General features: G+C 37.9%; 3 protein-coding genes across 4 annotated transcripts; all 3 read right to left on the bottom strand.

Moving 5' to 3' along the window:
* Positions 1–55: 55 nt before the first annotated feature.
* LOC122974364 (zinc finger protein RFP-like) lies at positions 56–3,973 on the bottom strand. Its single transcript, XM_044342338.1, has 6 exons — positions 3,904–3,973; positions 3,587–3,673; positions 2,832–2,927; positions 2,576–2,753; positions 2,444–2,470; positions 56–2,293 (listed from the first exon to the last, which is right to left on the bottom strand). The coding sequence occupies exons 3-6, from the start codon at positions 2,880–2,882 to the stop codon at positions 1,764–1,766; spliced, it is 786 nt and encodes a 261-aa protein (XP_044198273.1). The 5' UTR covers positions 2,883–2,927; positions 3,587–3,673; positions 3,904–3,973; the 3' UTR covers positions 56–1,763.
* Positions 3,974–3,980: 7 nt separating this feature from the next.
* Positions 3,981–20,181, bottom strand: LOC122974469 (nucleolar protein dao-5-like). The gene is made up of 38 exons (XM_044342502.1): positions 20,079–20,181; positions 19,130–19,184; positions 18,867–19,016; positions 18,716–18,753; positions 15,812–15,998; positions 15,497–15,685; positions 15,164–15,387; positions 14,876–14,957; positions 14,687–14,781; positions 13,023–13,115; positions 12,883–12,952; positions 12,703–12,788; positions 12,410–12,505; positions 11,332–11,424; positions 10,950–11,042; positions 10,460–10,567; positions 10,190–10,271; positions 10,065–10,108; positions 9,853–9,951; positions 9,625–9,723; positions 9,406–9,495; positions 8,848–8,926; positions 8,713–8,756; positions 8,537–8,629; positions 8,181–8,300; positions 7,631–7,709; positions 7,498–7,541; positions 6,980–7,072; positions 6,763–6,858; positions 6,454–6,535; positions 6,329–6,372; positions 6,123–6,221; positions 5,895–5,993; positions 5,676–5,765; positions 5,120–5,198; positions 4,975–5,018; positions 4,182–4,260; positions 3,981–4,090 (listed from the first exon to the last, which is right to left on the bottom strand). The coding sequence occupies exons 1-38, from the start codon at positions 20,094–20,096 to the stop codon at positions 3,981–3,983; spliced, it is 3,465 nt and encodes a 1,154-aa protein (XP_044198437.1). The 5' UTR covers positions 20,097–20,181.
* Positions 20,182–21,013: 832 nt separating this feature from the next.
* On the bottom strand, positions 21,014–27,740 carry LOC122973676 (E3 ubiquitin-protein ligase TRIM39-like). 2 transcript variants are annotated; one of them, XM_044341386.1, is made up of 7 exons: positions 27,676–27,740; positions 24,506–25,083; positions 24,256–24,351; positions 23,590–23,823; positions 23,248–23,395; positions 23,137–23,163; positions 21,014–23,029 (listed from the first exon to the last, which is right to left on the bottom strand). In XM_044341386.1, the coding sequence occupies exons 2-7, from the start codon at positions 25,079–25,081 to the stop codon at positions 22,464–22,466; spliced, it is 1,647 nt and encodes a 548-aa protein (XP_044197321.1). In that variant the 5' UTR covers positions 25,082–25,083; positions 27,676–27,740; the 3' UTR covers positions 21,014–22,463. The 2 variants fall into 2 exon arrangements, with proteins under 2 accessions (XP_044197321.1, XP_044197322.1); XM_044341387.1 differs by lacking the exon at positions 27,676–27,740 and having other exon boundaries at positions 24,506–25,135.
* Positions 27,741–27,809: the final 69 nt, after the last annotated feature.

The raw sequence follows: 27,809 nt of genomic DNA on the forward strand, positions 1-27,809 counted from the left end.
GTTAAGCAACACTAATCTGTCAGACTCATTTGGAAAAAAATGCAGGAACAATTGATAGTGTCAGAAAAAGAAAAAGAAACTCTTTATTGGGATTTTCATTCCCCTGTGCGTTGAAGTATAAAAAGTTGTTATGTAACAGTTTGTATTACACCCTTGCATGTGATTTTATAGACTATGTCAAATGTCCTAACTAATAGCTTACAAAAATAAGTAAATGATATAAATTCCCACTTTACCATCATGTGACAAAACCAAGGGGAGACAGGGCAGGGGTCAGAGGTCACAGTGATGGTGTACATGTGGTTTTATACAAGGATGTAACTAGAAATAACAGGCTATATGAACAGAAAGTGACAGAATGAGGATTTCACTAACTGTCCTCTGGTGTCCTCATCAATTTTTTTATCATTGTCTACCCATCCATACATGAAATGCACATCAAAACATTTAATAAAAACACTTTGACACTTTTGAAAATAATATATAATGTAGGTTTTAAAGATTGTCCTGACATTAGTTTTTAAAAAGTGTTTTTGTCTGCTGTAATTAGGAGAAACTTTTAGTTACTCTCCTTTGAACTCTAAGAAGAGTAGCTAAGAGTAGATTTGGTAGCTTACAGGGATTCAAAAAGAAGAAACCAAAAACAAAAATACACAATGCTTAATATAAAGGAAATGCATATTTGTAGAAAAAAATTACAAATTTTCTTTATCTAATTGCAGGACATGTGAACTCAACAAGGGAATTCTTTTACATTATATATATATATTATATTATAACAATTAAAGGTGCACTCTAGTGATCTTACACATTACGTTCAGTTAACTCTTAATAACAAGTACAACTCAACCTGAAAAAACTCTTTTATAACATATATTGACATAATACTTTCTATGTTGACTCAAGAAGGAGCTTTACGAGGTCTAAAAAAAAACCCTGAATATTTTATTTGGAAGAAGTTGGTGTTTACCAAGCAGGTAGGGCCTTACATAAGACACTATTCAGTTGCATTATAGAAAATAGGATCCAGTGTTCCAGCTCTACATTTATATTCTGAGGCTCTACTTGAATATCTTTGAATGTTTTACAGTTTAAAAAACTCCTTATTTATCTTATACCGGCCGACTTCCAGCGGCTTGGGAGGCTATGTAAGCAAACGGTAGAAGCAGGATTTCACTTCTTTTTCTTGTTCTTTACTCTAAATGTAAACTGCTCAAACACATCCATAAATGCTGGGTCCGAATCCGACCCAAAAAATGCAAGTGAACAACGCAAACAACACTTGGAACCACCTTAGCAACAAAGGTTACGAAACGGTTGGCCATTTCTGGGCATGCGCGAACAACCTGACATCATCAAGAGGAGAAAGTAGAGGTAACATTGTAAACCAAGCGTGCAGAATGAAGCCCTGACTTTTGACTTGCAGCGAGCATTTAACATAGGTTCAACCCAATTTTTTTGACCTTTGACTATGTTTAACATAGACATCCGACATTGTAACAGTAAAAAAATAACATAAAATCACAAAAAGCAAGATATGCCCCCTTTAACAAAACATAGCTTTAACGGAAATGCTAACATTAACAGTAAAACACTTATTGTAAGTAACTGCACCAATGATGAAAACACATATTCCTTGTAATGTTACCAAAAAAGCACCATTTTCAAAACCTTGCCATTTCTATAAAATCTGTAAAAACCAGAGTAAAATGGCTGTAAGAGTATGTTGCATACACACCCTTGTAATAACATGCTGCATATAATTACTGGTGTTTCACAGTTGAGATGATAAGAGGATCAGCACTTTCACCAAGATGCAAACTGAAATATGGGCAGATTTCTCCGGTGAACGAACACAGAGTAAAGGAGTAGATGTGAGATTTAGCCGTCACGTTGTAGAAAGACACAAGACCTCCCTCGTAGTCCACAAACACTCCCACCTTCTGTAGATTTTCTTTAAACAAAAGGTGAACAGGTGGAGCTGTCAGGGCTGCATACTCTTTGTTTTTAAAATGTACAATAGCCCAGTAACCGTCATCAGGGCTCAGCAATAGTTTCCCCTTGCGGTTTGCGTCGCCTCTCGCTACACCTAGATCCCACCCGGTCTTGTTGCTGACCTCCACTTCCCAGTATGATTTCCAAGAGGTAAACTTGTTGAGCCCCAGGACGCTGCCGAACAGATCAAACCTCTCTGGAGCATCAGCCACGTCTGTCTCTTGTTCGTCTCTTACTTCCTTCCCATCAGCAGAAATAAGGCATCGGTGTGCGGTGGTAGGATCCAGCTTTATATCCACTAGAGTTAAGAGAGAAACAGTAGAAGTAATAGAAAACTTCACAGTGAGCTTTAAAAAGATCATCTTTCTTTCTTCTGAACTTGAAGAATTCCTTGTATTTGCTTCTTTTCCTGTTTAGATAACATTTTTTTACACTTTAAAACACGCACCTGCAAACTTGGTAATCCATTCAAGATCTGTGGGGTTAAAAAAATACTGTTAGTTAATAATCAGTGTCCGTAAATTACGGTTGCAAATGCAAAACAATTAAAGTGCAATGATTAGTAAGTGTATGGCCTTACCATTAGAATATGGCTTTTCCAGTTTCTGGTGAATTTGCCCCACCTTGGTCGATTTTGTATTTCTCAGAGTTTCATTGGAGATTTTAAGGTCTAGAGACTTCTGGCGAGCATCCTCCATCACCTTTGAGAGCTCACTGTTGGTCTCCACCGGTCTGCAATCCAAGTTCTCCTGTAAAGGCTGATGGACAGCATTTTGGTATCAAACCATATTGAGGAGAAAAGACTAAAATAAAAAAGCTAAATGTTCAAAACTTACTTTACGGGCTTTTACAGATGATCTGTCTTCATCCCCATTTCGTTCTCTCATCTCAACCTTGTGCTTTACGTCATCTGGGATTCTGTCTTGCCTTACCTTGAATGAGTTTACGCAAAACAAGGCTTCTAAGTACAACCGTATGTGCAGGTACAACAGCAGCATTGTTTTTTTTAAATAGTTTTTGGGCCTTTTTTGTCTTTAACGGAGAGTGGATAGTGGAGAAGCAGACAGGAGACAAGGGGAGAGAGAGGGAAGGATGATGCAACAAAGGTCCCAAGCCATAGTTGAAGCGGCAATGTTGCCGTTATGTGGTCTGTGCTGTAACCATTCATCTACCAGAGCACTCCTAATACCAGCATTGTTACGCAAGTAGAAGAATATAATAGAAGACTTACATACTGTTAAAGACTGAATTTGAAGGATTTCTCTTAATGGTTGAACAGTGTATAATAGTCATAAATCATATAGATTTTAGGGTCACTTGCTGAGATGGCAAGTAGAGTACGCTTCTTTTATAATTTTTGTCAGGAAAAGTGTGCTGACCAGCAAACAGCAGTGATAAAGTCAGCCCATTCCTAATTGCTAAACCACAAAATTTATAATAAACTGACTTGTAAGTGAACTTGTGATTCTCATATTTTAAAACTAAGATTTTCTTAAAATTGTTGTCTTCCGCACCTCAGTAGGTTAATGAAGCAAAACTACTATAGGAATGATTAAAAAAAAACAACACAATAGAGGCACTGGTACTGTACCTGTGATAGTTTTTGATCGTCCCTCTCTTTCCCCTTTGCTGTTTCCTGGGCTGTGGCAGCTGAAAGCTTTTGGCCTAATGGCTTCACCTGAAAGACAATGAACACTCAAGTATCCAACTTACTTATTAATAAAACCTAGAAACCTAATAACCATCTCAAACATTCTTGCAACCATCTCCTATTGGTATCTTACCAACAAACTAGCACATATTGCCAGACATACTAAACTGAGTCCCGAACACACGTTTGATCTTTTTGTACTTTCTGGCATCTAAATGAGGTGAAAAATCAGATTTATAGAGAGTCTACTACTATACCTGTGCTGGTTTACGTTCCTCCTGGTGTTTTTCCTTCAGTTGGGCTGCTGTTTCCTGGTTTGTAGCGGAAAACATCATCAAGCACAAGCTTGACACAAATAGTTATTGAACATTATATAATTAATGAATGAAATTGGCTCTACCTTCAGTCCAGTGGAGCAATCAGAGAGCTGTGCAGTTTCAGACACTGTAAAAACAGAGGAAGGTCACTGTCAATCGCATTCCCTTAACTATTTAGCAGTTTCCTGTGTTAAATTAACCATAACACAACCACATACATGCTTTGGGGTCCTCCTTTGTTGTGGCCTCTGTCACTGCAGGATTCATTTTGGTGGTGGCACTTGTTGTATCTGGAACCTTTTGTCAGAGAAAGGTGGAATATTTGAAACATTTAAGCAAGAGCATCATCTCACCTGTATATGAATCTCTGAGCAAAGGAAAGCTCTTTATATTGGAGTGATTTCTGCTTTACAAAAATGAATGTGTCTTTTTAGGGGGGATTATTATTTTAGTGTTTTCAGTTGCATAGACATCTACAACATCATACATATTTTTGAGCTCTATCATAAGCTCTTGTGTTGTTACTGTCGTGTTGTTTTGTGCTGTTGTGTTGTTATCTTCTGATGATTATTTTCACATTTTTTCAATTAATCAATTAATTGTTTAGCCTAACAAATGTCAGAGAATAGTGAAAAATCAATCTGATAATTGTGACGTCTTCAGATGTCTTGCAAATGAACATTAAATTTAAAAAAAACAGTATGTTAGTTGTTTTTATTATATTTTTGAATTGAAATATGCTTTAAAGTGTATCTTAATGTGGGGAGGTTCATCGGACAGCCTGGTATCAGTACAGAGATATTTAGTTCTCAAGGTTTTAAGTGAGACTCTCCCCTCTATCCAATCAGAGGAGGCCAAAGTCAGGTCAAGTACTCCTCTCATACTGAGACTCCATGCTAGCATTAGCTGCGTTAGTGTGAGTTTAACATAAGAAAAAGGGCTGTAATAGAACAAGAGAGGCAAATATCAGATAAAATGGACAATTACACAATTGTCAAAAATCTGTTGTACCTTCAGTTCAGTGGAGAAATCGCAGAGCTGTGCAGTTTCACATGCTGTAAAAAAAAGAGAAAGGTCACTGTCAACCACATTTCCTTAATTTTCTTGGTTATTTTTCAATTTCCTGTGTTGAATAAACCTTAACACAATTACATACATGATTTGGGGTCCTCCGTTCTCGCAGCTTCTGCCGCTGCAGGATTCATTTTGGTGGTGGCACTTGTTGAGTCTGGCATCTTTTGTCAGAGAAAGGTGGAAGGTTTATAATGTATGAAGCATTTGAGCACGTATGTAGTGTTTCATCTCAACTGTATGAGAATCTGTGAGCAAATGAAAGTTCTTCATATTGCGACTAGAGACACTACAAGACGGATTGATGCATTTCAAATTGAATTAGGTTTTTTAGGGGTTGTTACATCTTCTACAGCTGAAGCTGAGGATTATTTTAATACTTTCTCAATTAATCAATTAATTGTTAAGTCCAATGTGACGTCTTCAGATGTCTCGTTTTGTCAAACTAACAGCCTAAAACACAAATATATTCAATGTACAATGATATAAAACAGTGGAAAGCAGAAAATCCTCTCACTGGAGAAACTGCAAAGCATTATTAATGTGTGTAGGATTCATCTACTTGGGATCATGGATATCTGTAGAACAATTCAAGGGGATCCATCCAATAGTTATAACTAAAAAAGACACTAGTTCTTTACCAGTGATAGTTTTTGATCCTCTCTGTCTTGCTTCTTTGGTTGGACTGCTGTTTCTTGGGCTGTGGCAGCTAAAAACTTCTGCGCCAAAGGCTGAAAGATATTTAGCATTCAAGTATCCAACTAATTAATAATAATATGATCATAGCTGTTAGCACAACACTTTTCAAGTCTGTCAACAATAACATGTGAAGCTGCATTTTCTGTCCAAACATCTATCACCTGTGGTAGTTTTTGTTCCTTCTCGTGTTTCTCCTTTGGTTGCTGGACTGCTGTTTCCTGGGCTGTGGCAGCTAAAAACTTCTGCGCCAAAGGCTTCGCCTGAAAGATATAAAACATTCATGTATCCAACTAATTAATAATAATATGATCATAGCTGTTAACACAGCACTTTTCAAATCAGTTAGCATAAAACTTAAAAGCTGCATTTTCTGTCAGAACATCTATCACCTGTGGTAGTTTTTGTTCCTCCTGGTGTTTCTCCTTTGGTTGCTGGACTGCTGCTGTTTTCTTGGTTGTAGCTGAAAACATCAGGGCCAGTTGCTTCACCTGTAACATTTTAAACATCCACAAAAAGATCATAACTTTTCTGAACAATCAGCAAAAACACAACTGCGAAAGTGTTTGCATAACATTGGAAACAGAGTCTGCTGTACCTTCATGCCAGTGGAGAAATCAGAGACCTGTGCAGTTTCACTCACTGAAGAGAAAGAAGACAGTGAATGGTTCATTTTCTTGATTATTTAACAATTTCCTGCGTATAATAAATCATACTACATACATGATTTAGGATCCTCCTCTGTTACGGCATCTGCTGCTGCAGTATCGGTTTGGGTGGTGGCACTTGTTGAATCTGGGACACTCTGACAAAAAGAGGTGGAAAGTTCATAATATTTGAGTGATTTAATTTCAAAGTAAAGTGTATATCCAATAAAGACTTTTCCAGCTGGTTTCACACTGTCCAGCATTTTTATCACAAATTTGTTTACAGAATTCAAATAATTTTTTAAGTAGCAGCAATAACTTCATATAATAAATGATGAATAGAGTAATTTAGAGTAAAAAACAGTCAAAAACTTAAGCGCAGTACCTCGCAGGCTCTCTCTGCTGCTCTGATGTTACTCATTTTTTCTTCTCTCATCTGAATAATCTGCTCTAATTCAGATTTTGATCTCTCTTGAGTGGCCTTGCACACACAGAGATAAGATGAAAGTCTTGTTAGAGCACAGTTGGTGACATATGTTTAGGTTCTTCCTGGCACCTCAATGAGATGAAAAATAAGATTTACAAAGGGTCTGCTACTATACCTGTGCTGGTTTTCGTTCCTCATTGTGTTTCTCCTTTGGTCGGACTGCTGTTTTGTGGGTTGTATCTGAAAACATCCAGGCCAGCTGTTTCACCTGAAAAATGTTAAACGCTCAGCACAATCTTGACACAAATAAATAATGGAAACATAATAACCTTTGCTGATTGTTCTGAAAAGTGCAGCAAATAAACATTGAATTTAAACAACAGTAGGTCATTTTTTTCTTATATTTTTTAATTGAAATATGTTTCAAAGTATGTTTTAATGTGGGGAGGCTCATTGGACAGATTGGTATCAGTACAGAGATATTTAGTTCTCAAGGTTTTAAGCGAGACTCGCCCCAACCAAACCAATCAGAGGAGGCCAAAGTCAGGTCAAATACTCCTCTCGTACTGAGGCTCCAACTAGCATTAGCTGTGTTAGCGCAAGTTTAACATAAGAAAAAGGGCTGCAATAGAAGAAAAAAGGCAAATATCAGATAAAATGGACAATTGCACAATTGTCAAAAATCTGTTGTACCTTCAGTCCAGTGGAGAAATCGCAGAGCTGTGCAGTTTCACATGCTGTAAAAAAGGAGAAAGGTCACTGTCAACCACATTCTTGGTTATTTTGCAATTTCCTGTGTTGAATAAATCTTAACACAATTACATACATGCTTTGGGGTCATCCTTTCTCGTGGCTTCTGCCGCTGCAGGATTCATTTTGGTGGTGGCACTTGCTGAGTCTGGTATCTTTGGTCAGAAAAAATTGGAGGGTTTATAATGTATGAAGCATTTGAGCACGTATGTAGTGTTTAATCTCAACTGAATCTCTGAGCAAATGAAAGCTCTTCATATTGCGACTAGAGACACTACAAGACGGATTGATGCATTTCAAATTGAATTAGGTTTTTTAGGGGTTGTTACATCTTCTACAGCTGAAGCTGAGGATTATTTTAATACTTTCTCAATTAATCAATTAATTGTTAAATCCAATGTGACATCTTCAGATGTCTTGTTTTGTCAAACTAACAGCCTAAAACACAAATATATTCAATGTACAATGATATAAAACAGTGGAAAGCAGCAAATCATCTCACTGGAGAAGCTGCATAGCATGATTAATGTGTGTAGGATTCATCTTCTGGGGATCATGGATATCTGTAGAAAAATTCGAGGCAATCCATCCAAAAGTTATAACTAAAAAAGACACTAGGTCTTTACCAGTGATAGTTTTTGATCCTCTCTGTCTTGCTTCTTTGGTTGGACTGCTGTTTCCTGGGCTGTGGCAGCTAAAAACTTCTGCGCCAAAGGCTTCAAAAGCTTTTGGCCTAATGGCTTCACCTGAAAGACAATGAACACTCAAGTATCCAACTTACTTATTAATACACCCTAGAAACCCAGTAACCATCTCAAACACCCTTGCAACCATCTCCTACTGGTATCTTACCAACAAACTAGCACATATTGCCAGACATACTAAACTGAGTCCCTAACACACCATCACGTTTGATCTTTTTGTACTTTCTGGCATCTAAATGAGGTGAAAAATCAGATTTATAGAGAGTCTACTACTATACCTGTGCTGGTTTATGTTCCTCCTGGTGTTTTTCCTTCAGTTGGGCTGCTGTTTCCTGGTTTGTAGCAGAAAACATCCAAGCCAGCTGCTTCACCTGAAAAACGTTTAACACCCAGCACAAGCTTGACACAAATAGTTATTGAACATTATATAATTAATGAATAAAATTGGCTCTACCTTCAGTCCAGTGGAGCAATCAGAGAGCTGTGCAGTTTCAGACACTGTAAAAACAGAGGAAGGTCACTGTCAATCGCATTCCCTTAACTATTTAGCAGTTTCCTGTGTTAAATTAACCATAACACAACCACATACATGCTTTGGGGTCCTCCTTTGTTGCGTCCTCTGTCACTGCAGGATTCATTTTGGTGGTGGCACTTGTTGAGTCTGGCATCTTTGGTCAGAGAAAGGTGGAAGGTTTATAATGTATGAAGCATTTGAGCACGTATGTAGTGTTTCATCTCAACTGTATGAGAATCTGTGAGCTAATGAAAGCTCTTCATATTGCAACTAGAGACACTACAAGATGGATTCCTGCATTTCAAAACTGAATTAGGTTTTTTAGGGGTTGTTACATCTTCTATGGCTGAAGCTGAGGATTATTTTAATACTTTCTCAATTAATCAATTAATTAAGTCCAATGTGATGTCTTCGGATGTCTGTCTTGTTTTGTCAAATTAACAGCCTAAAACACAATTATATTCAATGTACAATGATATAAAACAGTGGAAAGCAGCAAATCCCCTCACTGGAGAAGCTGCAAAGCATTATTAATGTGTGTAGGATTCATCTACTGGGGATCATGAATATCTGTAGAAAAATTCAAGGCAAACCATCCAATAGTTATAACTAAAAAAGACACTAGTTCTTTACCGGTGATAGTTTTTGATCTTCTTTGTCTTGCTTCTTTGGTTGGACTGCTGTTTCTTGGGCTGTGGCAGCTAAAAACTTCTGCGCCAAAGGCTGAAAGATATTAAGCATTCAAGTATCCATCTAATTAATAATAATATGATCATAGCTGTTAGCACAACACTTTTCAAGTCTGTCAACAATAACATGTGAAGCTGCATTTTCTGTCCAAACATCTATCACCTGTGGTAGTTTTTGTTCCTTCTCGTGTTTCTCCTTTGGTTGCTGGACTGCTGTTTCCTGGGCTGTAGCGTCTAAAAACCTCTGGACCAAAGGCTTCGCCTGAAAGATATAAAGCATTCATGTATCCAACTAATTAATAATAATATGATCATAGCTGTTAACACAGCACTTTTCAAATCAGTTAGCATAAAACTTAAAAGCTGCATTTTCTGTCAGAACATCTATCACCTGTGGTAGTTTTTGTTCCTCCTGTGGTTTCTCCTTTGGTTGCTGGACTGCTGCTGTTTTCTTGGTTGTAGCTGAAAACATCAGGGCCAGTTGCTTCACCTGTAACATTTTAATCACCCACAAAAACAGCATAACTGTTGCTTTTCTGAACAATCAGCAAAAACACAACAGCGAAAGTGTTTGCATAACATTGGAAACAGAGTCTGCTGTACCTTCATGCCAGTGGAGAAATCAGAGTCCTGTGCAGTTTCATTCACTGAAGAGAAAGAAGACAGTAAATGATTCATTTTCTTGATTATTTAGCAATTTCCTGTGTTGAATAAATCATACTACATACATGATTTAGGATCCTCCTCTGATATGGCATCTGCTGCTGCAGTATTGGTTTGGGTGGTGGCACTTGTTGAATCTGGGACACTCTGACAAAGAGGTGGAAAGTTGGTACTACTTGAGTCATTTCACTTTTAAGTGTGTTTAAGTGGCAACAATAATTCCCTAATGGTAGAATATGATATGAAGAATATGATTAATCAAAGTCTTGGAATAAACTCATGATGAGTGAAATTCAGAATCAAATCCAAATAAGTTTAGATCTTAGCTGCATTACCTCGCAGACTTTCTCTGCTGCTTTTTTCTGCAGTTTTTCCTCTCTCATCTGAATTTTCAGCTCTAGTTCAGATTTCAGTCTCTCTTGTATGGCCTTGGCGGCACACACCTACAGTGTATGCACACACAGAGATAAGATGAAAGTCTTGTTAGTACAGCGTTGAATACAAAGTAGCTGTTAAAGTTTGACTTTAAAATGCTAAAGGTGACACAAGTAAGTGACTGATGTGTAGTTTTTGACATGCTGTTGGTATCGGGTATCTTGCTGATTGATCTACTCACCTGAAAGATGTTGAATGAATTAAATGGTAATTTTCAAACCAATCAGAAATTAAACTGTAAAGGACATTGGTGCAACTACAATATGTTTAGAAAAGAAAACAACAAAGAACTACATTGGTGAAATTTCACTAATTATTCAAAAAACAAGTCAAACATTAGGATAAAAATACCTTCAAAGATGATAATTGAGTCTAAAACCAACTGTTTACCTGTGATGGTGTTTGATCTTTCCCTTCTTTCTTAGGTGGGACTACTGTTGGCCGGGGTGGAAGAGTTGGACGCTCCCTAACGGATCTATTCACCTGAAAGATGTTAATTCCATTTACATTGTACTTTTCAAAACACTCACATGCACTAACATGCACGCTCACATGCACTAACACGCACGCTCAGACAGACCTGCTGTCAAAACAAAGAACAGAGAAGCTCGGATAACAACACACACAGAAGGAGTGCGACTTCATTCACTGGTAAGGACGCCATTACTCCACGATATCTCTACATAGCAAATAGTTGTTTTCTGACAACTAATACGACTAAATATCATTTATTGCAACTTTAAAATAGGGCATAAAACAAACAGTTTAGTACCTGTGATAATATTTGATCATTCTTGGTTTTCTCCTTGGCTCGGACTGCTGGTATCGGGTATATCGTTGGACGCTCCCTGATCGATCCGTTCACCTGAAAGATGTTCATTTCATTTACATACTGTAGTACTTTTCATACTTTGCTATTTAGTGGTGAGAGAATTTAAACTATGCATGTTGACAGGTGAAGGTGAAAAGTTAAAATAGTTAATAAAGAGTTAATATTACTTATTTTAAAGTTAATGACAAATGAATAAAATCTTTTCCCGGTTCATCATTAAATGACTCAATTTTGTGATTGTGATATAATTTATGGCAATTTATTAATTTGGTAAAAGATTAATCATTTAATTGTTGTCATTTTGTTTTGTATTGTTGTGGCTGTGATGTGACTCATGTTACAATCTGCAACATGTTGAAGAAGGAAAAAAACAAAAACAAAGTGAAAATAAGGATAAAATACCTAAAAATGTGTCACAGTGTGTGTGTTCATTCCTAGTTCCATATTCATCCTTGTCTGTTTTTCTGCCTCGTTACATATTAACTCTCCTGACATTTCAGATCTGGTCACACCCATCTGACCTGCAGTTACCTCTTCCCACCATTTCTTTCCACTCACCTGCTCACCCGTTTCCACTTCCCTAATCAGCCCTGAAGCATTTATACTGGTACCAATTTCATTCATTCTCTTCCAGTTCATCTTTTGTGCCAAGTGAGTTTTCATTTGTATAGGCCAATATCACAAATTTTCCTCAAGGGGCTTTACAATCTTCACAGCAATACAACACCCTCTATCCTGACCCTCCATTTGAATAATGAAAAACTCCCTAGAAACATCTTTAAAGGGGAAAAAGTGGAAGAAACTTCAGGAATAACAGGATAAACAGACATGCAATACATATTGTGTGTACAAAATAGACAAAGATAGACCAGTTTGTCCTGCCAATCTGTTATTTTGCCTGTTTTCAACCACTTGCCTGCCCATTTTGTTCACTTAGCCTGTTGTCTACCAGGATTTTTGACCTCTTCCTGTTTGTTCAATAGGTGTGTAAATCTACTTTAAACAAACAAACTGTCACCTGTGATGGTGTTTGATCTTCCCCTTCTTTCTTCTTAGGTGGGACTACTGTTGGCCGGGGTGGAAGAGTTGGACGCTCCCTGACTGATCTATTCACCTGAAAGATGGAGGAGAATAAGATGTTAATTCCATTTATATTATACTTTTCAAAACACTCAGCAGCTAAACAATAAACTTGTGTGTTTATGTCACCATCTGGAACAAAAAGCGAGGTAAGAATTTGCATTGAGTAGCTAAAAACTAACAATATTGGTTTCATTTCATAGTCAAACATTTCCAACAAATCTACTTTACCTGCACACCGGAGGAGGAATCATGCAGCTCATGGCCTGACTTTGAGTTTGTGGCTGTTTGGAAAGGCTGCTGTTGAATTGCAAACGCTGTAGTGAAAGGAGATGATCAGTCTCAACCAAATAGCTGCTTTATTTTCCACATTGATTTGCTAAATTCTCTAAATCTTCACTCAGTACATACGTGTGTGGGGCTCCTCTTTGATCGTGGCTGCTTTTGCTGCATATCCTGTCATTGCTCCTCTGTCTGCTACCTAATTAAGGCAAAAATTTACTGAACATACTTGAAATAAAATTTTTAAAAAAAAACAAACAGTTTAGTACCTGTAATAATATTTGATCATTCTTGGTTTTCTCCTTAGCTCGGACTGCTGGTATCGGGTATATTGTTGGACGCTCCCTGATCGATCCGTTCACCTGAAAGATGTTCATTTCATTTACATACTGTGGTACTTTTCATACTTTGCTATTTAGTGGTGAGAGAATTTAAACTATGCATGTTGACAGGTAAAGGTGAAAAGTTAAAATAGTTAATAAAGAGTTAATATTACTCATTTTAAAGTTAATGACAAATGAATAAAATCTTTTCCCGGTTCATCATTAAATGACTCAATTTTGTGATTGTGATATAATTTATGGCAATTTATTAATTTGGTAAAAGATTAATCATTTAATTGTTGTCATTTTGTTTTGTTTTGTTGTGGCTGTGATGTGACTCAGTCATAATACTGATGATGAATAAAAATTGAATTCATTTATTTATTACTTTTCAAAACAGTGATTCATGTTATAATCCGCAACATGTTGAGGAAGAAAAAAAAAAAAGTGTTCATTCCTAGTTCTATATTTATCCTCGCCTGTTTTTCTGCCTCTAAATCTCTTGAGGTTTAAGATCCGGCCACACTCATCTGACCTGCAGTTACCTGTTCCCTCCATATCCCTCCACTCACCTGCCTCCCGCCCGCCTGCTCATCTGTTTCCACTTCCCTAATCAGCCCTGTAGCATTTCTACTGGTATCAATTTCATTCATTCTTTTCCAGCTCATCTTTTGTGCCAAGTCAATTTTCATTTATATAACCCAGTATCACAAATTTCCCTCAGGGGGCTTTCCCTCTATCCTTAGATCCTCGATTTGAATAATGAAAAACTCCCTAAAAAAACTCTTTAATGAGGAAAAAGTGGAAGAAACCTCAGAAAGAGCAACAGAGGGTTTCCTCTCCCAGGATAAACGGACATGCAATACATGGGGCTCTTCTCATTTCTCTACTTTGTGCCTCCTCGTCTCCTCTCTCCTAAATCCTCCTGCCTCTGACCCGCAAATCGATCTCAGCGTGTCACATTTAAGGATTCCTAAAATGCATCTTCAGGAGAGAGGAGGCTTGCTGGAGGAGCTATACACAGGTGTATCCTTTGCGGAAGTCTTTTCGGCACCCGTGCTGTGACGTATAAAAGAGCTGGAATATACAACCATTTGTAGTGTGAGTGTGACAATGTATGACATCCGTACATTCTTGTCACATTGTGCCACATTGTGATATGAATTGAAAGTAAATATAGGCTATAAGTTGTCATGAACACTGTTATGCTCATCTGACAGAGATCATAAAATACAGCAGTACTCTATGAGAAAACAAAGGACAGATGAAGCAGCTCTGCCACACGTCATATTTAATTGACATGACAGCTCTGAACCAAGGATGTCTCATTTTGTTAATTGCCTGTTGCTTTGACTCATCTCTCCTCGTGTCTCTTCCTCACCTCCTCCGCTCGCATCTCAGGTGGGAGGGACTAGGATGCTAGGAGAGGAGGTGAGGATGTACAAACTTAGAACGGAGAAGAGGGGAAGTTGTGTGCACAAAACAGACAAAGATAGACCTACCAGGTTTTTTTTTTTTTTACCTGTGCCTGCTTGTTCAAAAGGTGTGTAAATCTGCTTTAAAAAGTAGTAAATGAAATATACTCTGAAACCAACTGTTTCTGAGTATACCTGTGGTGATGTTTGATCCTTCCTTTTTTTCTTCTTAGGTCGAACTACTGCAGATGGCGGACTACTCAGCGTTGCAGAACGATGTGGAATTGCAGCTGTAGTGAAAGGAGATGATCAGTCTTACAGTAGCTGCTTCTGCTTTTCAAATTGTTATGCAAAGTCTCAGTTTTACTATAATCTTACACGTACATGCTTCATATTCCTCCTTGATTGGGGCCGTTAGTGATGCAGATTTGGTACAGACGTCGATTCTCGGTGGCGACGGCACATCCTGTCAGGTAAAGGCGGAAAGTAAAATAATGATAATGATGCCAAATTGTTCCTTTCACTGCTGAATAAATGAATGACAGAATGAGATTTAGACAAAGGAATTCATTATGACACATAAGAAATAAAATAGGGATGCACGATATTATCCGCACGTCATCAGTATCAGCCGATAAAAGCTCTAAAATGAAATATCTTTCTAGCACATACCTCCTTCTTGATAATCACTTTCAGAGCTGGCTGAAGTTTCTTTTGATTGACGTCTTCCAATGGATTTTTCCAGTCATGCTGCTCTCTCGCTGGGATCCTCATTCCTTTCGGAGTGCATCCCATCTTCCCCTGGTGAATCCTCAAGCCCCGATAAGTCGTCTCTTTTTTCCAACCACAGTGACAAACCTGGAGGCTTTTGTCTGAAGAGCAGCCTGCAGTTGTCTCTGTTTGAAAGGTAATTTGAGTGATTAGATCGTTCTCATTTGGATGTTTTTAAGCAGTAAATTGAGGATCTTGAATGAACACAATCGGGAATCTTTGTACAAAACCCACCGGTCTTGACAGAGGTGTAGAGTCCCACAGACCCCCACATGTTCTGCTGTTTAGACTCTGCACCTCTCACACCCCTCTGCGTGCATCCCATCTTCCCCTGATGAGTCCTCAAGCCCTGATAAGTCGTCACTTGGGTCCAACCACAATGACAAACCTGGAGGCTTGTCTGTGAAGAGCAGTCTGTTGTGTCTGCTCGAGAAATAATTGAACAGTCGATTTCAATTAGTTGAAACAGTTGACTCTTTTGGGAGTTTTTAAACAGTGAACTGAGGCTCTTGAATGAACACAATCAGTAATATTTGTGCAAAAACCCACCAGTCTTGATAGAGGTGTAAATATCCACCCAGAGGTTCTGTTGTTTGTTTGGAAGTCCCACATTCCCCCACATGTTCTGCTGTTCAGACCCTGCACCTCTCACCCCCCTCTGCGTGCATCCCATCCTCCCCTGGTGAATCCTGAGGCCCTGATAGGTCGTCACTTTGGACCAGCCGCAGTGACAAACCTGGAGGCTCATCTCCGGCGTGTGTCTGCATAAAACATATTTCAATTCTGTAGACATCGCTCAACCCTACAATGTACCCAAACTTACTTTACATCTGCTTCAAGGTGGAGCTCATTTGAGCTGCTTTATATACTGCTGGATAGTTCTAATCAATAATAACGAATCATATTTTATCTGTTATTCATATCCTTTTTGTGTAAAATCTTAATCTGTAAAGTAACCAGTAACAAGCTGTCAGATAAATATAGCAGAATGACAAGAACAGCATTTCCCTCTGAAATAGAAGGAACTGAAACCCTAGTAGAGGTGCCTTTTCTTTGTGTGTCTTTCTGAACAGTGTTGTGTTTTAGTAAGCACATTGAGAGCCACTAAACCTGATGCATAAAGATATTCGGCCAATAAAGATAATTCTGATAAGGAATAAAATTATGTTAAAATTGACATTCAAATTAACATTCAAATGCTTGTTATAATGCAATATGTCTGTGATAATAATACAAGTAACATGTAACATAATATAACACAAGTAAAATTTGAAATACAGGACTTTGACTTGTAATGGAGTATTTCTGTAATGCAGTATTTTGCAGTATTGTTACTTTGAGGATGTGAATCTTTCTTCCATCACTGGCAGCCGCAGTTTGCTGCACATTGAAAGCAGTTTTCTATTCTTACAGACTACTAGTTGACACTCTCTCTCCCTTGAATGCCATTTTTTCATATCATCATTATATTTGTCTGTTTTCATGAGGGTTTGGGGGGGGAAGAGGGTCGGTGCACCCATCATCTAACAAGTGAGTCGATGCGACAGGAAAACGTCATTAACTGTGGTCCTGCTGGTTGTTTCAGGAGAAGCAACAGTTTGAACAATGATTGCTTGACTTTTCCTCTTAGTTTCTTCTTCTGAGATGCGCTCTGAGACAACTCTGTTTGATGTTATGTTTAATTGCAGATTACCTGGGTGAGCTCCTACGTATCTACTGTGTCAAAACGTCAGTCGAGTGCTGCGCGCGCTGGCTCCTCCACTGAAGGAATAGTCCATTAATCTGTAGTGCGCAGGGGGGTCCTACACTATGTTTTAAAGGGCTTTGGTGACCCTTTGTAAGTTATTGCAGGGGTATAATGAGTTAGAATAGTAACATAATTTCATATGTTTAATATCTGAACATCATAATAAATCTATAGTTGTTTGGGACCCATTTTTAGCCGGGGGGTCTCGGGCAGTTGCCTACCTTGTCTAATGGTCTGCTCCGGATAGAACGAGAAAAATAACTCTCCTATGAATTCTCTTATTGAAAAAAACCGAGAGACAGACATACATACCTACTTCATCATGGATCTTCTCAATAAAAAAGGGATTCAGATGGACCATTCTGTCCTCTGGAATAAAAACTTTCTAATTAAATGTGCTAATTAAATTCATCTTCAAAGTTGTAGCTATTTTCAGTGTAAAGAATAACGGAATATTTTCAGAATTTTTAAATATTATTAGTTTACATTATGTATATAAAACACACCTTGACAACTCAGTGATTTGGTGAAGTTGTTAGGGCTAACGTACTAATTAAAGGCTGTTCATTAGGGCTGCGAGCATGCAAAAAAGATTTCAAACAATAACAAAAGAGCTCTCGATCTTCATTATTCTGTTTCTGTGTTGTGGTTTAACATCGTAAAAACCAAAATACAACTATCATGCTACTAACAACCAACGTGACTTGAAAAGCTTGCAGTCTGTGCAGCCATGGTTCATTAACTATCATTAAAAAGTACAATAAATAACAGCACGTATGCATGTGTTGCCTACCTAGCGATCCTCTTGTGTTCTGTTGCCTCTCTGTCTCTATTTTCTCTCTGCCACAATAACGTTTATGGTTTTTCTGCTTTCAGTTTCATTTCTGAAAAAACAAAAATCCCCGCCAAAAAGTCTCTTTCTACCAACCCCAGCCATGAGTCACGATGTTTGTGAAATACTAATCTGTTCAAGGTGGTGAATTAAAAAAAAAAAAAAAAAGCCACAGAAACATATTTCTTAAAGGAAAAAAGATTTTATTCAACCATTGGAATTTAATTTGGATTTAGATTTTGGAGCTTTGAAAAGAACAAATGTATAACACTTACTAAATAGTCAGGCTACACTGTACATAGTGTTACAGTAGCTGCTTTATTTTCAAATTATGTGAACTCTTAACCTAAATTTAGGTGAACTATAATCTCATAATCTTCATATTCCTCGTCGATCAGGGCCGTTGGTGCTGCAGATTTGGCACGGGCGTTGATTCTTGATGGCACCGGCACATTCTGTCAGGTAAAGGTGGAAAGTAAAAAGAAAGTAAGTTGATAATACGTATTCAAGCTCTGACCTCCACAGTAATGATGCCAAAGTGTTCATTTCACTGCTGAATAAATGAATGACAGAATTAGATTTAGACAAAGGAATTATACCATAAAGACACATAAAAAAAATAAAAAAAATTCTAACTGAACTTCAACTTTTTGCCTTTAAAATCTCTCTTGTAATTTCTAGCACTTACCTCCTTCTTGGTAATCACTTTCTTAGCTGGCTGATGTTTCCGTTGATTGACGTTAATCCACTGATTTGCCCAGTAGGGCTGTTCGCTCTCTGGGATCCTAATTCCCCTTGGAGTGCATTCCATCTTCCCCTGGTGAGTCCTCAAGCCATGATAAGTCGTCACTTTTTTCCAACCACAGTGACAAACCCGGAGGTGTTCGCCTGGAAAGCAGTATGCAGCCTTGTCTGTTTGAAAAGTAATTGAACAGTTGATTTCAATCACTCTCTTTTGCAAGTTTTTAAGCAGTAAACTGAGGATCTTGAATGAACACAATCAGGATTATTTGTGCAAAACCCACCAGTCTGTTCAGACTCTGCAACTCTCACATCCTTCCGTGTACATCCCATCTTCCCCTGATGTGTGCGCAGACCCTGGTATGTCGTCACTTTAGACCAGCCGCAGTGACAAACCTGGAGGCTTTTGTCTGAAACGCAGTCTGCAGCCTTGTCTGTTTAAAAAGTAATTGAACAGTTGATTTCAATCACTCTCTTTTGCAAGTTTTTAAGCAGTAAACTGAGGATCTCGAATGAACACAATCAGGAATATTTGCACAAAACCCACCTGTCTGTTCAGACTCTGCAACTCTCACATCCTTCCGTGTACATCCCATCTTCCCCTAAAACATGTTACAAAACATATTGTTGGTATGGTGAATGTGTTGTCTCTTCCATTAAACTCTCAATTACATTTAAGGTGTTTTAAAATTGTACAGCAAGAACATTTTAAGGAAAGCTGCTTTCAAAACTCTGAGGTTTGATGACAGTTATGCCAATTGATGAGTCAGATGCCAGAAATCAAACAGTTTTAATGATCAGTTGATTGTTTTCAAGTCATTTATAAATCAAAAAAAGTCTGTTTCCAGTTTCTATAATGTGAGCTGAGTTTCTCTGTTTTCTATTGCTGTAAAGCTGAATAACTTTGAGTTTTGGGCTGCTGAAAAAACAAGTATAGTGTCTGTTTTTTGACACGTGGATGAAGAAAGGCTGAGATTATAAATAGATTGTAACAGCTGCATTGTCATCACTTCCCTACATGCAGAGCAAATATTAAAAAGCTTACCTAAGATGAATTACACACACAGGTCTTTTTTATGTACAGTATCTATATCATTGGTTTTGGATGCAACACTGCTTACAAACTTCTTGATATAACCTTCCTCTCTGTTTCACAAGAAATTAACTTTCCTATGAATTCTCTTGTAGGAAAAAAGAGAGATAGACAGATAGCCTGATCTGAAAAATTGTCTGGAGGAGTAAATTTGATAATCACCCTGCAATAACTGACCGTTCCTGATGTTAAGAGTCATTATTATGTATTTCCTTCATTCTGTTCTCAAAGACTTAATTAAGTGCTTTTTTGATGATTGATTGATTTTGATGGACCATTCTGTCCTCTGGAATAAAAACTTTCTGATTAAATGTATCAGTCAGAATTTCAGTAACCCAGCATTAAAATCAACATTAAAAAGAAAAATGAATGAATGAACAACATGTATTCATGTGTTGCCTACCTTGCGATCCTTTGTCATTCTGTTGCCTCTCTGTCTCTGTTTCCTCTCTGCCACAATAACTCTGAGTAGGGAATGTTTTTGAGAAAAAAAACCCTCCCAAATGGTGACGTATCTGGAAAATCTTCCATGACGTGGCAGTGGATTGGAAACAGGTTTGGCATGATGGCACAGAAAGGTGTGGTATGTGGGGATCACCAAATAATAATTGCATTAATCATTTGACTGTGTGGTCAACTATGTGTAATCATATAAATTGCGTGTTTAATCTATGTATGGACGCTGAGTTCAGCTGTGTGTGAAGGCCTTGACAGTGGATGACTGTAAAAGGACATGTACCCAATGGATAAAATCTCAATGAGCAACTGTTTTCGCTTTTTGGAAAGGTCATGGATAGACATCCATCTGTGGAAAGCTGAGACAAAGAGAGTACGTACACATAACTTTGATTAAACTAAATAATGTTTAGACTCATACAAAAATTATCCCTCTCAATCATCATTGTCCATTGACTGTATACAAAGATGGACGCCATTACAGCTCCCTGAAAGTGAAGCCAAAACATTTCAGTTGCCCCCTGGTGGCTGGCTGCAGTATAGACTTCATAAGTCCCGCCCCCTCCATGTTAGCATGGATGGGACATGAGCCAAACTAAAAAATCAAAGTACTCGTCAAGTTAATTTTTCCCAAAGATGGTCATTTTAGGTACTTTGGGTACACTTTTGGGCCTCAACCTTTGGTCGGTGGGTGTGTAGCCCCCAGCCAATCACAGTGTGCAGGGTGTGAGGTCTGGGGGGGGTCTACTAAGCCTTGCCATGATTCATGATGATTATGAAATACCAATCTGTTCAAAGTAGTAAATTAAAAAAATAAAGTCAGAGAGATATATTTTTGAAAGAAAAAAGATTTTCAAAATTTGGAATTTTATTTGGATTTAGATTTTGAAGCTTTGAAAAGAACAAATATATTACATTTACTAAATAATCAGGCTACACTGTATGTAGACTGCAAACACACATTTGACATTACATGCCCAGTATAGAATAAGTTGATTTTCCTCCCATCACCAAGAGAAATGTGCTGATGATGCCAAATGTGCTAAAATTACTCAAGTTCCCATATAAGTCATGTTACACACTGCACATCCTTCACCCACCATTGTGTAAGTCTGTTGTAACCACCAAGTTCTCATTTATTATAGTGTAACTTTGGAAAAATGCTATATTCGCTATGATGGGGCTTCTGTGTCCCAATCATAGCATGAGACCATACAGAGTTCACATGTTAGATCATAACACAAGTTCAACCTGTTACTCTACATAGTTTTTACCATGACTATAGACAAAAGACATTTATAATTTGCTGGCAGTTGTTGGCATAGTTATGGTCAACTTAGGTCTAAATCCCTGCACAAGGTATATTAAACTGCACATAACATCAGCTTAGCTTTGTGCTATGATATTGAAATGTGAAATGGACCAAACCATGAGTTACACTGTTACAGCCTCTCCTTTTTCTTCTCCTTCTCACTATATTTTGCTTTACTTTATCTACTTTGTTACTGTAGCTGATGAGGCTACAAGCCAGATTCATTAAAAGAAAGCCAACTACAGCAACACCGCATTTAAATACACATAAAAAAGTAGTTTAAAGTAGTTTAAACATTTGCATTATTTTGACAATTCTGAAACTTGGATTGGTTACATCTGTTTACATCTATGTTTGCTAGCTAGCAGTCTTCTTCTTTCCTATCTTTCGAATGCTGGGTTTTAGGAGTTTGTTTTGTTTGTTTTTTGGCGCGTTAATAGGTGAAATCATGTAAAACCATTGGTAGAAGTGTGTATTGTGTCACCCACGAACAAAACAGGCAACTATGCATAAAAACATTGCTCCATAGTGCTAGTAGTGGTCAAAAACTCCACAGGGTACCTTTGAATACATTGAAGAAACAGTTAAGAAATTTAAAAAAACACAGTCATTATTTGTTGGTATAATTAGTTACACCACAGCCTTTGGTTGTGTTACCCTGCTGGTTAATGGCAAAAAATAGGTTGCTGTTAACAATATTACATTATTTTAATAATATAATATATAATATCAAAAATGTAGTTAAGCTAGTAGATGTATTGTTGTTACATATAGCATTATTACTCCCCAACGCTTTCTCTATATATTCCACTGAGACCTTTGCAATTAACTCTACTAATTGTAATTCTACAAATTCTCCACCACTTTGCTGTTGTTCATTTCTTTCAAATCCACCAAGCCTCTAAGAGCAAGATTTTCCACAAATTCCCCATTTACATCCTACTAAACACAACTTTGTTTTTGACTGCCAACATTTTATAACCTCCCCTAATAAAACTGGAACACAAACACATACATCCTTCATGACTCGTCCATGACCTCCTCACAGTGTTTCACAGCAGAGATAATCAGAGGATCGGAGTTTTTATCATCTTTCTTTACATGTGGACTGAGATATGGGAAGAGCTCATCAGTGAATGAACACTCAGTAAATGAGTAGATGTGCGATTGAGCCGTTACATCGTAGAAGGACACAAGTCCTTCCTCATAGTCCACAAACACCCCCACCTTCTGAGGTTTCTCTTTCAAGGTAAGACGAATTGGTGGATCTGTCAGGGCTGCGTACTTTTCCCCTTCATAATGTACAGCAACCCAGTAACCGTTATCTGGATTCAGTGAGAGTTTCCCCTTGCGGTTGGCGTCGCCTCTTGCTACGCCGAGATCCCAACCGGTCTTGTTGCTGACGTCCACGTCCCAGTAAGACTTCCCAGATGTCAACCTGTTGAGACCCAGGACACTGCCAAACAGATCAAACCTCTCTGGAGTATCATCTACTTTGTGGTCCTCTCCACCATCTTTCACTTCCTTCCCATCATCAGAAAGATCAAGGCGTTGGTGAGCGGTAGTTGGGTCAAGCTTTACATCCACTGAAAGAACAAGTTGGGGAAACAATTCTAAGATCTACAGAATAGTTCTACAGAAAAGTCTGTCTTTTCAATGATATTGTCAGGAAGAAACAGAATATATCACGCACCTGCAAACTTTGGAATTCTCGTAAGTTCTGTAAATGAAGAAAATAGTTTTATCATTTAGGTCTACAGTACATGTTAGCTTTTTACGTTTACTTTGATAATTTAACTCCTACCAATAGGGGTCAGCTTCTCCAGTTCCTGTTGAATTTTTTCCATCATGGTTGTTGTAGTTTTTCTCATGGTTCCAAAAGATAGTGATGTGTCAAGATCCACCTCTGTCCAGTCTTTGATGTTGTTCACATCTTGTAGAGATGGGTATCGCTGTGAGACGGAAAGAGAGAGAGAAAAAGAGATCAACCAACAGACACGTGAACTGACTGTAGTACATATCAAAACTTTAGTGTATAGTTCAGCAAAGAAGATCTAATGATACAAGCCAAATTGATTGAACGAAAAGTACGTTCAAGTAACTGGAATATCTCGAGTCTTCTAAAAGGTCTGAAGTTTCTGCTTACCTGCAGAAAAAGGATGTGATCCTCGAGTGCAGATATATCATCCAGCTCAGAGATGGTCTTCTCCAGTCTGTTGATCTCTGCTTCCAACTCGTCTATGAGATCTTTTGCCTCTTTCTCCAAAACCTCCCTCCTTTCCTTTAGTGGCTGAAGAGCTCTCGCATGGGCTTCCTCCACAATGGCAATCACAGCTGTGAAAACACCCTCAATATCCCACCACTCATCCTCCAGCTGGTCCTGAAAATTGAAGAAAATCAGGCATTGTCCATTTGACATTTTGCAAATTGGACAGTATGATGAAGTATTTTTCTATGTAACTTTTTTCTGTCATGTAAATTTCACTTAGGTACCTGTGGTTTGGTTTTAACAACACTTGAAGGTATGCTACATATCTATAAATCTATATGAAAATCTTATCTTATCTATCCCTACAAAACTACACTGATTGGCCTGAAAAACAACATTGGTCATATTTTGACTCAATCAGAGACAGTTCATCTTATTACCAAGTATCATTTATAAATATATATTTGTGTGGGATGATATAATTGCTTAACAGATGCTCCATTTAATTGCCATAGTGTTTGAAACTCATTCAACTAACCACTCTGTCAGTTTTGACTTGACAGACTGGTCTGATTGGTTATGTTTGTCTCTTGTAAGACTTACCTTGCAGCTCTGTAGAGACGTATTAATCTCATCCACCTTCAACATTCTCTTGTTTATTTTCTGTTGTAACGCCGTCTTACTGCTCTCAAGCTTAGTCTGCAGTAGACGAAAAAGCAGTTCAATATCCCAACTTCAAACATTCTCTTTTCCAATGTACATGCTATGATATAAAATTATTTGGTTTCCATCAACAAACCATAAATGCCAAGAATTCAACCAAAACATATAGGGCCTCCCATATGTTATTTACCTTCTTCTTGTCCCATTCATCTTCAGTGGAGACAACCTCCTCCTGACCATCTTCCATACAGCGTACACAAATGCATTTCTGCTGCTTTTTGCTGTACAGCTCCAGGGGGCGTCCGTGAGTCAGGCAGGCCCTCTCATCAAGGTTCTCCACAGGTTCCAGCAACTTGTGACCCTTCAACCTTTCAGTTGATAAATGATTTTCCAGGTGGGTCGAACAATACGAGGCAAGGCACACAAGACAGGACTTCTTGGCCTTCAGCGTTTGTTCTGTACAAATGTCGCAGGCCACCTCACCAGGTGCCCCAGTGAACTTATCATCATTTTTCTCTGGGGTCTTTTTAAACTGTTGGACAATGTTTCTCAGGACGATATTCACACCTGGGGTTTTGCTCAGAGGCTGCTTGCAAAGAGGGCACATCCTGTCATTGTAATTTAAATTGCAGCGCAGGCATTCCTTACAGAAGGAGTGGCCACAATCTGTAGTGACAGGATCCACAAATGGATCCAGGCAGATGGAGCATGTTAGATGTTTCTCCAGTGGGACTGTCTCACTGGGTGATGCACTAGCAGAGGCCATATCTGATTGAATAGAGCAGAAATGTAATGTAATATGATAATTAATTCTCAGGTGATTATGTTGTTATTGTTTTGTAACTTCAAAGGTGTTCACTGCCGACATTTTTCTTTTATTACTCCAGGGCTCGAGACTAACGATCCCGAACACTCTATATGTCGTCCATTATTTATTTATTTTAACCTATTGCTTAGCAAATGACAAACTGAACTAAGAGCTGACTACAACAGAACGCGTTTTCTCATGCTTTTTTTTTTGTCTCATACTATACTACTATAGTTACTAAAATTGGGTGGCTACTCAGTGTGAGACCTGAAATGTTCCCACGGTAACAGCCCATCTATCTCCTCAGTCACAAACAGTTTTCTGGCAGGAATTTGCAAATATGTTGTGCTGGTTAAACAAAACACAGCGAGCTGGCTGTGTGTGAGTATATTAGCTAAAGCGTAGGCTACATTTAGACAATTTAAATATATTATTATGGTCTTTTTTTGTTATAATCTAAGCCTTAAACATTTATCAACTTGTACGTGGACAGTAGTGATGCGCGGATTGCAGTTATATCCGCAGCAGCAGACAGCTTCATTTTTCATCAGGCACAAAATACCGACTCACAACTAAGCAAACTAACAACGGGGAATACTAAGAAATATACAGACTCTAATGACAGTTACTTTTACAATTATGCAAGAGAGATTGCTGGAGAAATTGGTGTACTCAGCTTGCTGCAATCTTTCCAGACCGCATGGGTTATCAGGAGCAGAAACGGGGCTGCAGCAGGCAGCATACATAATAGGCTACATAAATATGAAACTGTATTACAAAGGCACAGTTCACCATGGAAATGTTTACAGTTACTGAAAATAGCATCTCTAAATTAGAAATTGTTAAAGAAAACACTCACACATCAACAGGGGCAAATTTAGTGATTTGGGGCCTCCAGGCAAACTCTGTCTTGCTTTATAAAGTAAAGAAACAACAGTTTAATTTTGGGAAAGTTTACTTTTACTTCAGGATGGTTAAAATTGTTTATCAGGACGGTTCTGGAACAGTGGTGAAAAAAGTTAGTCTGGAGCCCTGTTGTACTCAAATATTGTCTATATGTTAGTGAATTACCAATGACTAAAAGTAAGGCTATGTAACTTTTCCTGAACAGCACCCACTGTTGCCACGGGCAACAATTACAGGATTATAGTAAATACTAAAAGATAGTGTAACAATAGCACAAATACAGAAGAGTAATAGAGTCAGTGAACTGGCTCCATTGTCCTTGCTTTGCATTGTTCTGCTTTTGCTTTGTCTGTCAAAGCACTTTGTAAACTCTGTTTTTAAAAGGTGCTATATAAATAAAGTTATTATTATTGTTATTATTATTATTGTTATTGTTAAATATCAGTACTGTACACAGGACTATTGATTTAAAATGTGCTAAGATTAGCTAACATTAGCGACCATGAGCTACTGGTCATGACACACCAAGTAAGGTTGTAGCAGCAAAAACCCTGAGTGTAACAAAATGAGCAAGGGTGAATTCTCAGCTTTTCATTTGAAAGAGGAAGGCTGTTAATGCCTCTTTCAAAAGTTGCATAGTGATGCTTTAAATCGTGAGCTGTTTATTGAGCAACTTTTTGATGTTTAACATATTTATGCATAAGTATTTTCATTTTTAATTTGGAAAGTCCTAAAGTGGTTGTTAAAGTGCAGGTTTAACACACATTATAAACCTTCTCTAATGGTAAGTATGTACAATTATTTCTACTTTGCATTTTTTAAATATTTACTTCAAGTGTTGCCTTTTGCAAAATGAATGTAATGTACCTTCAGTGTGGTCCACTGTGCTGCTGAATGTGTGTGTATATATATATATATATATATATATATATATATATATATATATATAAAAGATTGATATCAAATGATTCAATTATTTATTCAACAGTCGCTAAGATCTATGCATATCAGTACTCATTTTCCACCCACAGTTTGACCAGCATTTTAACCTGGCCAGTTATGGAGGATTTTGAAAATCAGAGTGGTCAGTTTCCCTTGTCTTAGGTGCAGTTTAACTCTTGATGCATATCCAGCATCCAGTGTTGTATCTTGGCTGTAACTAATTACTGGTCTCTATTATGAAATGACTTAGGGGTCAGAAGACATATTCCAAAAGTCAAGATGACGAAGCACATATCTCTCTGCACAATAAGGAAACACATACATAAAATCACCCTTTGACACTGTTGTAGCTCTAAGGTATTACCATTGACACGCCCACTTGATAATTCAACCTTGGGTGTGTGTATATCGTTACAATAACAGAAAGTTGGCGAAAGTAGACTTGAAGAACAACCAACACTAAAACTCTTCCCAAACCATCACTTAGATAAGAAAAAGTCTAAAACATCAAAGGCTTAAACCTTAAACCAAGGAGCTTTACACAGTAAAGCAATAAACCAACAGTCAAGTCAGGTGAATTTAAAAAAAGGCTCAACAGAACCTTGAAGTAAAAATCAATATCTTCCCCCCTCATTCTCATAAAGAGAGATAAAGTCTGAATGTAATATGATCAGAAAATACTTATATGTGGAGTATATTGTTACCTTTCAGCTATCGAGATGCTCCTTTTCTCATAGACAGTCTCTCACAGTCACCGTCTCTTCCTCTCTCTCCTCCCACTGAGTGGGAGTGTCCCTTCTTTGCTTATACCTCTTCTGTTAAGTTTCATTTCTGTTCA

This window comes from Thunnus albacares, chromosome 22 (assembly GCF_914725855.1).
Source record: "Thunnus albacares chromosome 22, fThuAlb1.1, whole genome shotgun sequence".
Classification (NCBI taxonomy): Eukaryota; Metazoa; Chordata; class Actinopteri; order Scombriformes; family Scombridae; genus Thunnus; species Thunnus albacares.

Coding starts and splice junctions, on each gene's coding strand:
- LOC122974364 (XM_044342338.1), bottom strand. CDS start 2,882: ATGAGAGAACGAAATGGGGATGAAGACAGATCATCTGTAAAAGCCCGT. Junction 2,754..2,831: donor CATCTGTAAAAGCCCGTAAA/GTAAGTTTTGAA, acceptor GCTGTCCATCAG/CCTTTACAGGAGAACTTGGA. Junction 2,471..2,575: donor GGAAAAGCCATATTCTAATG/GTAAGGCCATAC, acceptor TTAACCCCACAG/ATCTTGAATGGATTACCAAG.
- LOC122974469 (XM_044342502.1), bottom strand. Junction 8,630..8,712: donor ATTGCTCCACTGGACTGAAG/GTAGAGCCAATT, acceptor AACGTTTTTCAG/GTGAAGCAGCTGGCTTGGAT. Junction 6,222..6,328: donor ATTTCTCCACTGGCATGAAG/GTACAGCAGACT, acceptor AAAATGTTACAG/GTGAAGCAACTGGCCCTGAT.
- LOC122973676 (XM_044341386.1), bottom strand. CDS start 25,081: ATGGCCTCTGCTAGTGCATCACCCAGTGAGACAGTCCCACTGGAGAAA. Junction 23,396..23,589: donor ATCACATCCTTTTTCTGCAG/GTAAGCAGAAAC, acceptor TCCGTCTCACAG/CGATACCCATCTCTACAAGA. Junction 23,030..23,136: donor GAGAATTCCAAAGTTTGCAG/GTGCGTGATATA, acceptor TTGTTCTTTCAG/TGGATGTAAAGCTTGACCCA.